The sequence below is a fragment of the Thamnophis sirtalis genome, unplaced genomic scaffold, assembly GCF_051295495.1.
Source record: "Thamnophis sirtalis isolate CommonGarterSnake01/CBP01778 unplaced genomic scaffold, rThaSir2_p1.2 scaffold_1, whole genome shotgun sequence".
In the NCBI taxonomy this organism is placed as follows: domain Eukaryota; kingdom Metazoa; phylum Chordata; class Lepidosauria; order Squamata; family Natricidae; genus Thamnophis; species Thamnophis sirtalis.
Genome location: NW_028261381.1, coordinates 74,017,885 through 74,036,212, shown reverse-complemented (window position 1 = coordinate 74,036,212; position 18,328 = coordinate 74,017,885). Strand labels below are relative to the sequence as shown.

Genomic DNA, 18,328 nt, shown 5'->3' with positions numbered 1-18,328 from the left:
TTGGTTTATGACTCTCCGAGACTCCTTGCCAAGTTTTGCAGATATCAGCCTGGCAGCTCTCTATGCCAGATAAGATCTGTGACTGTAAATCCTCCCTTGAAAGACTTTGCTGTATGTGAATGAGCAGAATTCACAATAAATTAATAAAAGGGATTTTTGTTGGAACAAGGACAAAATGTTCTTGGGAAGTCTAGGTCAGAACAAAAAGGGTTGTATATCCATATCTGCAGAGCAGCAGTTCTGAAACTTCCTAAAGTTTTTTTTTTTGCTACATTGGCTATGCCCTACCCATGTCTTGGTGTCACAACTGATGCCATACCTAAAGCCCAGGTGGTCAAATTTCTGATACAAGCACCCCGTGATGACTCCTTTCTCAGATGCCTCTCCAAATGTCATTTTAGAGGAGGATGAACCAGTCTAGGGCACTTCAGGAGGGGAATTGGTCAATGGCTCCAAGCAGCTGGCTGAGTGTGATCCGGCTGAAATCCAACTGCAGGAGGAGGACAGCCCTAAGGCTTCGGGTGGGAAAAGCACGTAGACGTAGCCAGTTAGTGATGAGGATGAGGAACTGCCTTCTGCATTGATCCCAGAACTAGAGGTGGGTTTCTGCCAGTTCAGCACGGATCAGGTAGTGGCGGCAGCAGGAGGCTCCACCCACCTGCCCGGATACTTGGTTTGACTTAATTGGGACATTTCTGGTTTTTAGTGAAGGGAATGTTGGAGAATATTAATGAGCCCACTAACCCCCTCTTCTTTCCCCAATATCCCTAATCAAATCATAAATAATGCAGGGGGTCATTTGCAGATGCTCGTGGGGTGGGGCGCACAGGGGGTTACATGTGCATGTGCGGGGTGGTTATATACACATTGCATGCACACTTTCGGCCCACAGCAACAAAAAGGTTAGCCATGACTGGTCTAAATTGTTCTTGTTTTAAAGTTTTCTCCCTTCAGATTTTCCTGTACTCTTCAAGCCCATAAGCCAAGGAAGAAGGCGATGGGAGAATGTTCTTTTCTCTTCTAATACAGAAAAAAAGAGGTTGGAAGGCTGCGGCATATACCACTCTTTGTAAATCCAACATGCAGGTTGTCTTTGTTATGTAAAGAGTTATTTTTAAATAAAAAATAACTGTGCAAATAGTCCTCTACGCAAAGATAAGAGTTCTATGAAAGAGAGTTCTTAGAAAGCCTGGCCCAGAGCCATCTTTGGCTTTGCATTCTTTGTTCCCACAGAAACTAACCCAAATGTTATCTGGGCAAAGCAACTTCAGCCTAGCAAGGGATTTGAAGAATTCTGTGCTATCTGCAAATGAGTTAATATCTGGGGTGGCGGGGGAATAAGATGCAACCGAGCATGTCTGACAAAGTGACAGCTTCCACTGCGCAGGCCTTGAAACTAGGACTAGTCTCACTTTAGTAAGAAAGCCAGCTGGCCAGTTCCTCTTCTCTCTCAGCTCAACCCACCTCACAGGGTTGTTGTTGTTGTGGTGGTGGTGGTGGTGGTGGTGGTGGTGTGTAAAATTCCTCTATAACACACCATACAATCATTACAATGTAACATTTCTACTTAGAACTGTGAATAACTTCTTTATCCCGCCCCCGCATTTTTCTTCAACTTATTTTTTGTTCCTTTTTCATTGTTTGTTTTCTTACCTTATATTAATTTGCATTAGTTTTTATCTTCTTATTTCAAATTTACAAAAAACTATATACCAACAAATACAGTGTAACATTTTACGCCTCTAAATAAGTGGATGCAGTTAGAACAGGGATCCTCAAAATAACTAATAACTGATCTCCAAGGTTGCCTATCCAAAGAGTTGATAAATGTCTGGGGGTCAACAGGTCAATAAATAATGTAAAATTGATTGGAGTTAATTAATCCTTGGGGACCTTATAGTGCTCCATGGCAGTCCCTAGTCCTGAGATGAGTGGCAAGATAGTTTATCCAGGGTTAGTATACCTGTGAGAGTGGCCTTGAATTGTCTCTATCATCTTTGTGTTACTGGCCTCATTTACCAGCATGCTTTGCACTGAGACCTTCCACCCTCCCCTTATCTCTATCATCTCCCCTGTCTTAGGAAGGATATACATACCGTGTAGTATTCCTGTTTGTTTATTTATTCCCACCTCACCAGTCTCCAACCAAGTATCAGTACCCTTGTAGATGCTCATCAGATGCATCCTTCCCATTAATTATATCATCCATGTCAGTAAAAACAATGTTAAATCTTGTATTTTTCAAATTTTATAACCCACCAATTTTCCTGAAGTGATTGTTACCCATTATGGTATTCTTTCTGTTATTATTCATAGTACTATTGGGGAAGGTCTTATTTTATTTTCATATAATAAATATTTGAAGGTCAATGAACATGAAGCAGTCAATGAGTTTGGAACAAAGCCCCAGAGTTAGAACCACACAACTTTTTTTCAGTGCAATAGACTAAAACTACTGAAACACCAAACACTGCAACTGACCTGTAATGCACTACTGCGTTTTGTGATGAGAATATGTTGCATGAAGTCACGTTTTGCTTAAACATGGCTCAAAAAGCTATAACGTATAAACTTTGTAGTAATGCCATAACAAATTATTTGATCTTCTCAAAACAAATCACAGTGGTGATGAGTATCTGTTGCAATCAGGCTGTTGAAAAGGCCAGAATGACCAAAGACATGCAACAAGGAGGTTTAATCACGCCTGTGTATAAGGCAGCAGTTACATTAAAAGACATAGGCATAAAGGACACTTGAGGAAATACTGATTCTGAAGCCCTGATTTAATGCTTCTTAGGTTGTCTATGTGCCCCAGCCACAAGGATTTTATCACTGAAAAAAATCAGGGTAGCCTTGGAGCAAGCTGAAATGGTCTAGAGACTTATATGGATGGGGGAGGTGGAATATTTTAGCTATTCATTCTACATTATGATTTTGCAACTAGCATTATTGCATGATAGAGAACTCAGTGAAAATAAACCAAGACATTTACAGTGCCAGTTTGTCATACCGCCCTTTTCCTTTTAGTTTGGATTTGCTGTCTTCAGTGAACACAGGATAACCAAAATATTTGCTATGATGCAAAACAATATATTTGTTGAAAAAAAAAGAACAACTAAACCCAATCTAAATCATTGACCTCTTTCATCATAAAAATACTTGAAGGTTCCTTAACAAAGTCACCAACAATGTTTCATCAACTCAAGGTGGAAACCCCAGGAATATTATATTTCAATCCTTATTGGGTTTGTTTTTTAATGATCAGGTTTTAGTCTACACAATAGCAAACGCCATGAAATAACTAAAGCATAATCCAGCCACACAAAGTGAATAGTCAAGTTTGGTTCTTATTTTAAAAGGAAAGTTACATTCAGGGCATCTTTAAATGAAAAGATAAGAGTAGTAACTACATACACAGTAGTTTCTAAATCAAAGAATACAGTAGTTCTGCACTGTTTTTATTCTTATTACTTTATAAGTAACTCAAGATTGTAAACATACCTAACACTCCTTCCTTCTCCTATTTTCCCCACAACAGCCATCATATGAGTGACTGGCCTGAAGTCACCAGCTGACTTTCATGCCTAAGGCAGGACTAAAACGTCTGGTTTCTAGGCTAACATAACACACCAAACTGGCTTTCTGGATTGATCATATCCTTCAAATATCTGAAAGGATGTTACACAGAAGGTCAGAACCTATTCTCTAACTCCAAAGTGCGGGAGACAGAATAATATATGTAAAGAAAACAAATTGCCATTGACTGCTGGGGAAATGTCCTAGCAATTAGAACAACTGAATAACAAATGCTGATAGAATTTATAGTATTGCAGAATCTAATTTCCTACATAATGTGGCAGTCTCATATAAAGAGAGTACTAAGACCAATAATGCAGTGGTGTGATTCAAAAACTTTTACTACCAGTTCTGTGGGCGTGGCTTTGTGGGCATGGCAGGGGAAGAATACTGCAAAATTCCCATTCCCTTCCCGCTCTCAAAATTTCCACTACCGGTTCTCCAGAACCTGTCAGAATTGGCTGAATACCAACTCTGCAATAATGTGATTCACATCTTTCTGGGAAATGCCAAGATTGACAGCAATTTCCCTTTCAATGATTTCCAACTGTCTTTAGTCAGTCCATCAACTTTTGTCATGTGAAACTCATCGTTTGCTATCAGAGATCATCCATTTTCTTCTTGACTCACACAAATCCACCCTTCACAGTTTACAATCTGTATATTTTTGGCTGAGCAATGTACAATAATCCTATCAGCACAATCATCATCAACAACCTTCATTTGTAGGTGAATTTGAACTGGAGGAATTTCTTCAGCAGTTAAAAAAAAGTCAATTATGGTGCATTGTTTAAAAGACACTGACAAGTACTCACTGGAGGCTTTAATTTCACAAACAGTAACAACATGTTTTCTCACTGCAACTTTCTGTCAACTGAAGCGAAAGAAATGCTAAAGAACATGTCAGAGCTCTCGAGCATTTGTGGGTAACCTATAATATTGGAAGCGGGTTGAATATTTCATTCAACCCTCAGATGAAAGGATCCGAATAATAACTACACAAAAATAAACAGAAAGCTCAAATCTTAGAGTTCATTATGAACAGTAGCCAGTCAAGAAAAAGTGTCTAATGAGTTTAATTAGCTTTTCACACCGTCCTAATTTATAAAGGATACAATACCCTACTGTTGGATTGTACTTGGTTAAGAGTGACACAGAAATCACTTATAATGAGACATTTTATGCAAATCAGTTAATGTTACCTTGGGCAGTTCTTTTATTCTAAGGACTAATAATTGCCATTCAAACTTTGGATGGCTTCAGATATTGTGTTAAAAAATCTTTTAACAATGGTTTATTGAATAAGCTACAATGCCTGAGTTTACATAATGTCATATTTATTTATTTAACGATATTGCTAGGCTGTCCCACTCCAAACACACTCCAAACAACAATACAATCAAAATGAACAAATATTAGAATTAAAAAATTTACCAAAACCAAGCACCATGAGATTTCCTATTCAAGGACTTGCTTATGAAAAGTAGATCTGCATGTCTATTGGGAAAGAGGGAAGGAGGAAGCTACTACTGAGAAGTACACCTCATGTCAGTGTTTTCTCAATCTTGGCAATTTTAAGATATGTGGACTTCAATTCCCAGAATTCACGAGCCAGCATGCTGGCTGGAGAATTCTGGGGGTTGATGTCCACACATTGTAAAACTGTCAAGACTGACAAACACTGCCCCATATTCTTCAGAAGGGATAGATGGGACTTGCAAACTTGCAAAGTCTCAGGATGACAAGACAGATCGATTCTATTCTGGCAAGGTCTAGTCATGGATAAGGTAATCCAGTGGTATGGAGGACTTTTAAAATGTGAATCAAGAGATCAATGAGGTGTTACTGATAGTGAGATAGTGGAAAATGGAACCCTTTAAACATGCACTCAGTATCTTAATTCTGCAGTTTTGCCAAACTAATCAGTATTAAATTCACCCATACTAAATCATCATAGTTTGTAAAGTACGGCTTGATATCATGAGAACCAGTTTATTATTTTATGATCTATTCAGTTAATGTCTAAAATAAACCAGGACCTAGCTTAATATATAAACCTAGCTGTTATGACTGGGCATTGCACAAAATTTTTAATGATCTAGGTTTCATTCATTACATTAATTTAATGTTAGATGAATGGGAATATTTGTACTCAATGGCCATTTTTTAATGGCATGTAATAGCCATTAAGAAATAAGTTCAGAGTCCTTGTATTACAATTCAGAAGTCTCCTTTTCAATACAGGGTATACATTCCTAATAGGGACTAATTTATTCATCATCATGCTGACACATGATTTTCTTCATAGTGGTTGTTCTACCAGTCACACTTGATTTAGTATTCCAGAATACATAAACTATACTTTAAAATGCATAACAACCGGATTGCATTGTGATCTTAAATCCAAAATAAACTTCTTTCTCAATGGCAAGAACTAAAAAGCTGCTATCTCTGGAATAGAGACTTTTACTGCTAGGCCATGCCACATCATCTTGCCAAAGATATGAGTGAATCATATATTGATAACATTTATTTGATTACATGCTTATAGACCAATGTACATGATTTATCATAGATGAAAATGCATGCTTCAGTAAATACCCTGCCCAGTCTCTGATTGCTAATTTATGCTCTCCCCATCTGCCAATGTATATGCACTTTCAGAAAAGTTTCCTAGCTGCTGCCTTGAAAGATAACACTTATCTAAGGCAGCCCAAAGCTTCTTCCAGTATACAGAGGAGGAGGAGAAGTGTGACTGGAAGTTTTTAGAGAAAGTTCAGTGATATAATCAAAAGGACTACTTGTTGGTTGAGTTTTTAACAACCTGAAATCCACGATCCCATTTTAAGCCAATCCGCAGAAGTGAAGTAAAGTTAGTACCCTCTGTTTACATTTCTTTTTGTCGCAAGTTTTTAAAAAGACTAATAAAATAATCCTCTTTAGAAAGAGGCATAATTCAATTATAGGCTCTGTCCCAACAGCAGAAGTCTGGTGCCAAATGGGTCTCTGAAATGGCTGGCGAGCCGCAAGTTAGATCAGATGGACTTTTAGACTAATTCTAAAGGTCTCTTTCTTATATTCTCCAATAATTAGCATCCTTTCAATACTTGTTCTTGACATACTATATTCCAGAGTTTTTTTTAAAACACAGTGATACATGGACAGGTACAATATTTGAAGCGATAGACATTTAAAATTATAACAAGCTTTAGTTAGCTCTGTGCTGGGCTTAAAAATTCTATCTGTTTCTATCTCATCCTACTATCAAGACAGGAGAAATTTAAACAATGAGATGCAAACACAGATCTAAGTGTAAATATTGCAGTAAGAATTGCTATAGTACTAGAGTAAGACTTGCTGGTGGAAACCAGACAGACATATTTCTTGGCATAATCAACTTGCTAGCTTGTTTCATATATCAACTTTCACTCCCTCTGGAATTTAGTCCTCTTTGCCCTTACATAAAGTGCTTACACTTACACATTAAGTCCTACGGATTATATTTTAACTTTGACCCACTAGTGCTGGGTTACTGAAGCTGAATGGCCCAACAGTGAAGTCATAACTCAGTTTTTAATCTTCTAATTTTGAGTAGACAAGTGGATTATTACACTAATATGGTATTCTTGAAACTGATTAAGGAAAGATCTATTAAGCTTGAGGTGTTCTTGGAAATCCTCCTTTTCTCAATTCATTTTGATCTGCTTTTTGCATGTGCTTTGTAAAAAACAAACAAACCATACAATACTGATACCTTTATTTTGACCATAAAGTTTAGGAAGTACAATGTTGTTCCTTCATATTCATGAACACAGGATGTTTGGGTGGGGACAAACAAAGCATTGCTCTTTAGTGGTTCCACTCTTTGTTTTCAAATTTTATGCTGAACGATGTCTATGAAAATTGCTTTGGGTATTTCCAAGATTACACTGCATTTATGCCAGCTTTGCCCATAGGCTCTGTTGTTGAAAACTACCTTAAATTCATCTTAAGGAAAGCCAGCATATAATTTTCTTTATAACGGCACACAAACACATAGGCTAAAAAAAATCAAAACTGGATAGGAAACTGCCATAGTTTGTGGGAAGAAAGCAAAAGAATCACATATAAAATTGCTTCCCAGAAACAATCATGTTTATTTCTGCCCACAAATTGAAAATACATAACCTGTTACATCTGAGAGTTTATCAAATCTTTCCAATTTCTTATTTCTACTTTACAGTATTTCTGTCAGGTAGGAAAAAAAGATTCACGTCTCAAGTCTCATTAATTAATTAGGAGCTGAGGTGGCGCAGTGGTTAGGGTACAGTACTGCAGGCCACTTTAGCTGACTGTGATCTGCAGTTCAGCGGTTCAAATCTCACCGGCTCAAGGTCGACTCAGCCTTCCATCCTTCTGAGGTGGGTGAAATGAGGACCCGGACTATGGGGGCAAGTTGCTGACTCAATTTGCTAAAAAATTTGTAAACCGCTTAGAGAGGGCTGAAAGCCCTATGAAGCGGTATATAAGTCTAATAAATAAATAATTTCACCTCAGGCTAAGCAAATGTTCTGCTCAGAAATAAATCCAGTTGAATTTTCCCCCTTCCTAAAAATTCTTGATTAAAACTGCAGTTCTTAAACATACTTAATTGCTAGGCCTTTCCAAGTCAGTGAACCTTGCTAAATTTCAAAGTAAAGCATTTGGGAAAGCATTTGGGACTGCATTTGGAAAGTATTTTTGGAAATTCTCTAAAAGCACCAAAAATATCCTTTTAAGGAAAGGATAATAATAATTGTTAGCCTCAAGTAACCAGAGCAAAAAGCACAGCTAATACCAGCTTTATGAGGGGGTCTCCCATCAAATCTGGTGGTCACATGGAAAATTGCTTCCTTATCATCTAACGATGTAGACCTGATCACAGAGTAGCCAGTACTAAGTCCTGGATCAAGACTGGAACAAAAGGTCTTGAAGAAGGCACTAATAAAATCTTCCTTACGCTCTCTTAAGTAAATACCTGTGGAATGTCAAACAACTTTATCATACCAAGCAAATATGCAGCCTTCTCTATTGCAGGGTGTAGAGGCCATATGTGCATGAATTCTCACTACTGAGAATGTCCTTACATGCTTTAATGCTTTTGCTGACCACCAAAGATTAAAAATCTTAAGAAGGTTGGCGAGATTCCCTCAAGTAACTTCTTGACAATGTCTGATTGTAGTAAACAGTAAGTGCTTTTTTGTCAAACAGGACCTGATCAGTCACATATGGTCATGGGTGGGTTCCTGCCAGTTCTAACCTCTTCTATAGAAGAGGTTCCACAAATCTACAGTGCCGTTTAGAACCGGTTCCAGCTCCCTCCCCCCGCCCGTCCGCACAACATCAAGTTGAAGAGTGAGAGGAGGAATTCTGGGAGTTGAAGTCCACAAGTCTTAAAGCTGTCAAGTTTGAACACCCCTGGTTTTTTTTCCCTAAAGGGTTAGGGGTACAAGGGTCTTGTAACTTGACAGCTTTAAGACTTGCGTGCTTCAAATGCCAGAGTTTCTGAGCCAACATTTTGGTTGCTAAGCAAGAGCGTTGTTAAGTGAGTTTTACCACATTTTACAAGTTGGCCATGCCCACCCAGTCACCTGGCTGGCAAGCCACTCCCACTTGGTCACATGGCCAGCAAGCCACTCCCACAAAGCAGGCCATACCTACAGAAGAGGTTCTAAAAATGTTGAAACCCACCACTGCATATGGGCCTTTAGAAAAGGGATTATTCCTCATCAGTGTACTATGGTTATATTTGCAATTGAATTGCTCATCAACCAGCAAACAGGAGGAGCAAGAATTTGGAACACATCAGCACACGTGCACAGGTGCTCTTGAACTGATTCAAGGAGCTGCACCCTATAAGCTTGTCATGAGCCCAAACCATGCATTTTATGATACGTAAATGTGGTAAACACAGTTCATAGACTGGGAATATACAATCTGGTACTTTACAAAGTTTGAAATCATTGTCTACTCTGGCTAAGCTTTCATAGCTCTGTTTCTAAACATCTAGCAGTTTATCCCTGCCACATACTTTTTCATGTTGGGCAATTGTGTAAATAATGTTACTCATCTTTTGGGGGAACACCTCAAATGAAAATGGCTGAGAGGAATTATAGGGTGGAACAAAAATACTTTTGAGAGCTTAGGAAGATAAAACTGAAAGCTGTGTGGAAATGTCCTCAGTCTGCCAAATAAAAGTTGAAATAGGACAAAAGATACACAAGAAGCATTTGAGGTATTTTAAGTCTCTATTATTCAGTATTTAAAAATATGAAAACTATTTGTACTCTACATTTTTTGTTTCACTTTTTGGAAGGAAGATATGAATTCTGCAGACATACTCATATTTTCTGAGGAGATAAAACTTGCTTAATTTCTGTAAGAGATTTTGACTTGTGATGAGAATTGTATTCCAGCACTATGGTAGCTAGTTTTAACGATCTTGTCTAGTAATCCTTTCTCCACCGCAATAATTAATTTTCAAGATTATGAATTATATATTTATTTCTTCTAAAAGGGTGGCTACTCTATGAGTACAACAGACTACTCAACCAAACTACTGAATGACAGTGATGCAATTTCTCCCTGATTTTAGAAAATCAGTCTTAAACCTCTCACAAAGAACCCATTAAATATTTTAAAAGTCCAAAGACATCAAAATACAAGCCCAAGCCTATACCTTATGGAGATATGAGCCATATATCATAAATGTCATTTGGTTTTAGTTTAGTGCCAGATATGACTTAGGACAAACCTTAGCCTCATATAGCTATGAACACTGCTATTTCTTTATTTATGTAGCTATGAACTCACTCATTACTTTAATCAAGTAAATCCTTGATTTACACTTGCCTATCTTTATTAGGTCCTAATGCACATATATTCTCTTTCTCTTACAACCACAGAAGCATAGTCTAATTCCACACTGATGTCCTCTGCTATATTTTACATCTTTTTAATATAATGCACATTATGAGGATCAACTAGCAGGGTTTTTCAGCTAGAGCTGCCATTAATTTCATCCACTGCTTATGATTTTTAAATATCCAGGACAATTCCTCACATTCATAAATAACATATTCTGATGGGGGGGGGAACCTATATTCAAGAGATAGACGTAAGCAATGGAAATTGCCTATGGAAATACAAAGAGAATAACAGATAGTTTTACCATCTATGCGTCATCTTAATTATGAATTTCCTTCCACTGGCAACCATTAATATTTCTTTTTATCGCTGCATCTCAAAAACATTCAAGTAAATATCCAATAACTGGTTATTTCTGTTGCTCATAGGGAAATTATATTTGCATCCCACATGTGCAACTTAAAAAAATAAAATGAAGTTACTTCATTAGGGATCTCACTCTTCACCCTTGTTAGTTGCTTAGCTTAACTCTTGCTAACACCTCTCCCTATTCATATTTATATACATGCTTCAGCACTCATTAAAGACAATGCAGTGTTAACTGTTGGACTAGGAGTGAGGAGACACAGATTTTAATTCCCCCCAGGCACAGAAACTAGCTGGCTGATTTTAGGACAGTCAGACTCTTCATCAAAATGACTGGCACTACCATTGCTACATCATGTATTGATAGCTTCCCTGTAAACCAGATATGTGCAATACAAAAACAAGCACACACTACATCTTTGTTGGACAATACTAGGAAAACAACAACAGTAACAACTTCAGATCTCACCGCATTCAGTTCAGATGACACATGCTTTTAAAAACACCTTTGTGAATATTGTATTTAATGTCACATTCCAAGCTTTTAGATAACATTACAAACTACATCTCTAATCACCCCCAAGAACCTAAACACTCTGGGAATTACAGAAGTTGTAGTTCATGTGGACAATGGGATGTACATACATGTTCCCTACTATTTTAAGCAGTACTGCAGCAATCAGGCAGCATATGAGATTGCTGCATTTATTTATTTATCTATTAAATTTATTCAACTGCCCATTTCACAAAAGGCAACTCTGGGTGACATACAATAGAATAAAACAATATTAAAAAGCAATCATTAAAAATAAACATTAACATATTAAAAATTTAAATATACAGAACAAGGCTTGGAGAGTGTGAATATATCAACCACAGGGGAGACATTTGTTTCCAGTTCTGCATTAACAGTACATCATGTAAACCAGGGAGATCCAACCTTGGTGACTTGTGGATTTCAACTCCCAGAATTGGATAGCTGGGGAATTCTGGGAGTTAGTGTGCACAGATTTTAAAGTTGCCAAGGTTGGACATCCTTGATGTAAGCCATTCTTATTTGCAAAGACTAATTCCCTCTCCTTTTTTGCAAGCTTCAATAATTCAATCAAGATAAATAAGCAATTCTGGAGAAGAAAACTCCCTAGACCTGACTTTTTCTAGATATTGGACAGCTTAGGCTAGCTTGACAAATTTCCAAATTTCCTCTGCTTGCTCAGTACTTGCACTCAGTGCTGACAGGTGGAGGAGATAGAAAACAGGTAAACGATTTTTTCTCGGTTCAGAGAAACTCCCATATCATACCTGAGACCCTCCATTCCCATCAAAGGCAACTGGAGCTTACCTACCTTCTTTGTAAATTGAGCAATAACAAAGTATAACAATGATTAAGATAATTACATAAGTATCATAAAGATCAATGGAATTCACTTGTCTATCACAGTGCAACATGTTTTCTGGTGCATAAAGTAGGTCATGCCAGGCATTTCAGGCTGAAAATCTTTCTCCAGAAATATAGATGCAGTTAATATCATTATATAATATATTAAATATTAAAATCAGTATGGCTTGCCCAAGGCAATACAAAATGTTATAAAACTGTTTTTACCTAGGCCAAGCTAGTTAACCACCATGACTCCTGCCCTCATAATCTTATTAACTGGATTATTGCAACTTTCTTCACTGGGCCTGCCTTAGAAAGTAATTCAGAACCTACAAAATGATGCAATCTGTTAAATAAGTACAGTAAATGGGGCTGCTAAGGGAGACCATGTTACATTGATTCTTAAAACTCATAGGCACATACCGCCTATGAGGTATGGAGTGGGGGGGGGGGAGACGACAATTCATGGCTGCTTTATTGCTAAATCCTTAAAAGATCAATTCTAAAGCCATGGATTAAATCAGACTGACAGGCCTTGCTCAACTGATATCTATGGGCTTGGCCCATAGAAGAGGACTTTCTTGGTGATTTCCCCATTTAATGACACTCACCTATGCTATACTAGTCCTATACTATAAAGCTTCAGGAGAAAGTCCAAAACAGAGTTTTTCTCGCAGCATTTGCTGAAGAATTTAACTCCTGAACCACAATGTCACCAAGATATTATGGATTATGAGTATTTCCAGGAAGCAATATTCTTATTGGGCTTCCCTCTCTATATGTATTCCAGATTTTGTGAACTTTTCTAAACTCTTTCTGGTAGGAAAAACAGTATGAAATCAATAATAATTAACCCAGTAGCCACTATGCTCAAAGAGCATATGCCACAATACATTTAATGTGTCATACAGCATTATTTATGCCATTGTGAATAATGCCCTTCTCTGCATTTTTCAGGAATCATGGATTCAAGTTGCTTTTGTGCTTATCAAGATTCCCTTCTGCAGCTCCTTTATAACAAAGGAAATTAGAACAGAGAAACAACAAGACTTCAGAATAAATTTTCCGTGGATTGCAGTAGGCCCCATAAAAGTATACAAGCAACCAATTTCCTACTTGGACCACTCCCTTATAATAAGAAAGGTTTTCTTTCATGTCCTTTAATAATTCTCAAATTGAGGAATATGAGGTGGAGGGAAAGTTAGAATACTTTGTTCTATATTTGTAACCCTCCCCTTACACTAGAAGGATCACACATTAGCATCAAACCTTCCAGAGCATTCTATGACAAATGGGCAACTGGTCAGCAGGTCGGAAGCTAACTATATCCAAGAAAAAAATAGAACACCCTGTAATTCCAAAACATAGCAGGGTCATGGGAGAAAGAGGGAAAAGTTCACCAGCAGTTTTAGAAGGTGACAATACGGAAATGTAACCAAGAAGCTTCTCAAAAACCAAGCTACAGATACTAGTTACTTGATAGTAACCTCCAAAATAAATCTGCTCTTTTCATAAAAAAGAAAGGCTGAATTCTCGACTCAATGTTTGTTAGATCTACCTCATCTTTCTCTCAAAGGAAAGAGAAACATATGAAGATAAGTGTTTGAGCAATAAAAATATTAATTATAAGTAAATAAGTACTCTACCCAGTTCTTTCAAAAGAAACGTGGATGGGACTGATATAGACAATCACCAGTCTCATCCAGACATTAACTAACTACTTCAACTTCTTTGGTCGTTGTGTGAATCAAAGCAAACCATGGTTACTCAAATTAATATCCACCCAAATTTATTAGACACAGTTTATTTACTTGATTCATATTCCTCTGATGTGAAGAAGGTTGAAACCTTTTTATATCTTCCTTTTTGTCTGCAAATGCTTTTGATCCCTTCCCTGGAGGCACTGAAGGAAGAGAAGATAACTGGGGACTCATTTATGTTATATTATATAATGTTTCTAAGAAAAAAAAGTGGAAATGAACAGGCCTAAATTCTCCTCTCTCTGCCATACCATGGTGCCAAGCACATTTGGAAAAAAAAAGAATGTGGAGAAAACTCGCTATACAACTCCTTTATGCAATTTGCATGTTGCACATTGATATCTATACTGTTCTTGGGCCTACTGAACTACAGTCCTGCATAATTGAATAACTCCAGTAAGGAGATATCTAAGTTTTTAAAATTATCCACTAAAATTTGTACTGTATATGTCAGGATACACAGGATTACGGTTCAAGGCTCTCTGGGCAAACATGGCAGAAAACATCAAGGGTGAAGAAAGGAATTGAACAGCAAACAGTAAAACTTTAGGAACACTTTAGGATAGCTTCTATATACTCTATATACACATACAAATAATTCCCATCATCTATTTCTAGCTCCTACTAATGTAACCACTGCAAAGTAAAGCTCTCCTTTAGTTTATGTTTAGTGAAATTACAATGAAAAATTGCAAAGTGAAAGAAAGAAACTACCCCTGAAAGAAAACATCTATAAACAATAGCTTTTGCTGCCTGCTGGGGAAAGCTTGGAAGCAACCCTCAAATGATTTAAAACAACAATTATGAAATATTTTTGTATTCCTGACCTTAACAAAGATCAAAGAATCATGTGCTGTGGGAGAAAATATCATGTAATAACTTGTAGCATAGATTTGTTTCCTTAAAACCTGATTACAATGAACACGAATAGTCTACTCTACAACAATGTTTAATAGGAATCCATCATTAGTGTAAGTAAATCAGTTTGGACATTTATTCTTACTCACCTATCTCCCTTTGAGATAAAATAACTACATGTCCCATAACCAGATCTGAGGAATTATACCCTGTGCATGTATGCATACATTCCATTCTCTCCCTCAAATAATATAATGATTCATGTAAGGGCAGGAATCATAGCATATACCAAAACACAGTAAATGCCTTTTTAACATACAGCACTGCACTGGGCATTGCAATGGTCTGACTCAATAGTTAAGGACTCATCAATCAATTCCTAATAATTATAATGTATAAAATATAATCTGCTTACTTCTGATTTATTAGTCTGAGGACAAATATGTTATGTGGTGTGTAACATGGGACAGCACCAACCCAGCCAAACTTGTCTTTTAATAATAAGCTAGGCTAACAAGTGTAAACGACTTTGCTAGTGAGAGCAAAGTATTAAAACAAGTCAACCCTTCCGCCAAACCTCCCCCCCCCCTTCCTGAGTTGATTTCGTTTTGGGGGAAAAAGCACCCGCTTGGTGGATCACAACAAGCCCTTCAGCACTAAAGTTACACCAGAATCTTTTCTAAATCGATTCCCTCCCGATCCAACACGCGAGATAGCAGCGCATCCTGGGGGAGGAGGGAACGGAGGCTGAGGGATTGTGGTCTTGACAGCGGTCAGGAGCAGGAAAGGGCAGAGAAGGAAGGTGGCCCTCAAATAACAAGGGATTTCGCTATTTCCCACCACCACCACCACCCGGGTAGGAAAGATGACCCCCGCGCTACCTTACCTAGGCAGGCACCCGAAACAAGGGCTGTAGCCGTCAGGGCTCCGGCCGAAGCGCCATAAATCTTTTTGGCATTCGCCACCAAGAAGGGGGCATGCTCTTGAAGGCAACTGGCCACCCCGATGTGGTAGATCCCGAGGAATCCGCAGCCGGCGAAGGAGATATTCCAGGTGGAGCCCGGCGGGTACATCTCCTCGCCTCCCCGCCACCAACTAGTCGCACGCCCGGGTGGAGGCGCGTGTGGTGGTGGTGGAGGGAAGACCACGGCTGGGAACGGGAGAGCGCCCGAACCCAGCAAGGTGTCCACGGGTGGGTGCGGGCAAGGCAAAGAGGAGGCTCGGAGCAGCTCCCAGACGAGCCACTGGAGGAGTTGCCTGCCCTTCCGGGACTATGGTTCACCTCACCCTCCGCGCCGGCTTTTTTTTTCTCCCCACTGCTCGGTCGCCACCCTCCTTCCCCCGGCTTCCTCCGCTCTTCCTCCAATCGCCTGCGCCTTAATCGGCGGCTGCTGGCTGAGGAAACGCTATATGAGGCGCGCTGCTGCTTGCGGCGGCGGGGAGGAAGTGGAGCTAGGGGTGGTGACAACCTCCCCTCCTCAAGCTGGCCAGGGAGCAAACAAACAAACAAGCAGCGCCAGTCCCGGCTGATGGCTGCTGCGTAGGTAACGCCACCCAGTTCGGGGCGGAGTCCCGAGCCTAGAAGTGTGGCGGGAGGAGTGGAGGGGAGGTGGGGGAGAGGGAGTCCTTCAGGGACTCGCCGGCGGGCGGGTACAACGACGACGCGGGTAGGGGAATTCTCAGAAAGCTGGGGGCGTTCCGAGGCGGCAGCCAATAAGGCCGTAGAGCAAGCTGGGCAATCTGTATTCCTCGAGGTTGTGACTGGGGCTGCCGCCGTTTGCGACCCAAATTAAATATATTTAGGGTACCTTTTGTCTCCTCCCCCTCCTCCTCCCCGGGGTCCTGCTTCCAACGTAACTGTTATGCGCATTGTGACGTCTCTTGCGACGTAAGCGGTGGAAGAGAAAGCGCGTGGTCTGTGGAGGATTGGAGTGCTCGCCTTCTTTTTATCTTTCTCGCATTGAATGAAATTGTATTTGTTTTTATTTATTTCATTTATTTTGGTTTGTCAAGCATGTATGTAAAAACAAGTATAAGCATGAATGTAACATATAAGTATATGTATATACAAATAAGAAATGAGTACAAATAAATGGGAACAGTAGGACAAAGATGGTAGGCACGCTTATGCACGCCCCTTACTATCCCCAATCATTGCAAGGTAATTTCTAGTTCCCTCAATACTGGGTGAATTCAATTGCTGGTAGCTCTAGGAAGCCTGGCTGATACAGTATCTGTAGGTCAGCAATACAGGTAGTCCTCGACTTACGACCACAGTTGAACCCAAAATTTAAGTTACTAAGTGAGACATTTGTTAAGTGAGTTTTGCCCCATTTACGACCTTTTGTCCGCAGTCGTTAAATGAATCATTACTGTCGCTAAGTTACCAACATAGTTGGTAAATGAATCTGTCCCTCATGGATTTTTGACCTGTCAAAAGGTTGCAAAAGGGGATCACATGGCCTTGGGACACAGTAGTGGTCATAAATAATGAACTAGCTGCCAAGCATCTGAATTTTGATCACCTGATCATAGGAAATGCTACAAAGGTTGAAAAGTGTGAAAAATGGTCATAAGTCACTTTTTTCAGTGCCATTGTAATTTTGAACGGTCACTAAACGAACTGTTATAGGTCGAGGACTACCTGTATCTGGAGGTTTGCAACAAGAGGGCCTCCTGGATGAAAGAGAATTATTTGCCATTGAGCAAAATCAAATAGTTTTCCGGTGAATAAGGGCTAATCCCAATTAATCTTACTATGGATCATATTGTGTACAAGATAAAACTTGCTCCCCAGAAAATAAACAGGCTTAAGTTAGCTTTAGAAAGTAGTATAAGATCTTCTAGCACATAGTACATCATGTACTTAACATTGTGACATTGATTAATGGACGCGGGGGAAGAGCTGTGTTAATCTGTGCCCATAATATAAACAAAGTCTAATTAAATTGCATAAGCTTGAAGGTACTACCAAATATAATGTCTCTTTTTCTGACATATTTACTGTCAGTAGTGTCCATTTTTGTCAGATAGAAGGACAAGTCAAACCGGATATTCTGGAAGGTGCTTATAACATATTAGTGGAAATAGATAGGAGAAGACTTTATGAGTGATCTCTGCATTTTATAGACCAGCAGTTTAATAAGTCAGGACTGAAAACTAAAAACTTCATTTTCCTGGAACTTAGAAGAGCCAAGCTGATTCAGAATCCTCATGCAGCCATGACACGGTAAACTATTGTTTATGGAATGAACCATAGTTATCACAGTTCACATAATACACTCTGAAGCAAAGGTCATTATAGCTTGGTGAGATATGTGAACCACCGCCAATAGTCTCTAAGATTAGTCTGCTTCAAGTAATTGTGGCGATTAAATTGAAAAGACAATCATGTATACTGTTTGAGACCCTGTAAAACGGGTGTCAAATTCGCCTCACATTGTCGTTATGTGACATATCACAAGTTTTTTCTCCTACACTGAAATGGGGGTGGGCGTGGCCA

General features: G+C 39.0%; 1 protein-coding gene across 1 annotated transcript in view; it reads right to left on the bottom strand.

Moving 5' to 3' along the window:
- PNPLA2 (patatin like domain 2, triacylglycerol lipase) overlaps window positions 1–16,332 on the bottom strand; it is a 51,805-nt gene extending 35,473 nt beyond the window's left edge. The window contains exon 1 of the mRNA XM_014057687.2: window positions 15,713–16,332. Coding sequence (XP_013913162.2) covers window positions 15,713–15,899 — 187 coding nt within the window. The 5' untranslated portion in view covers window positions 15,900–16,332. The remainder of the gene's footprint in view (window positions 1–15,712) is intronic.
- Between the last annotated feature and the right edge of the window lie 1,996 nt (window positions 16,333–18,328).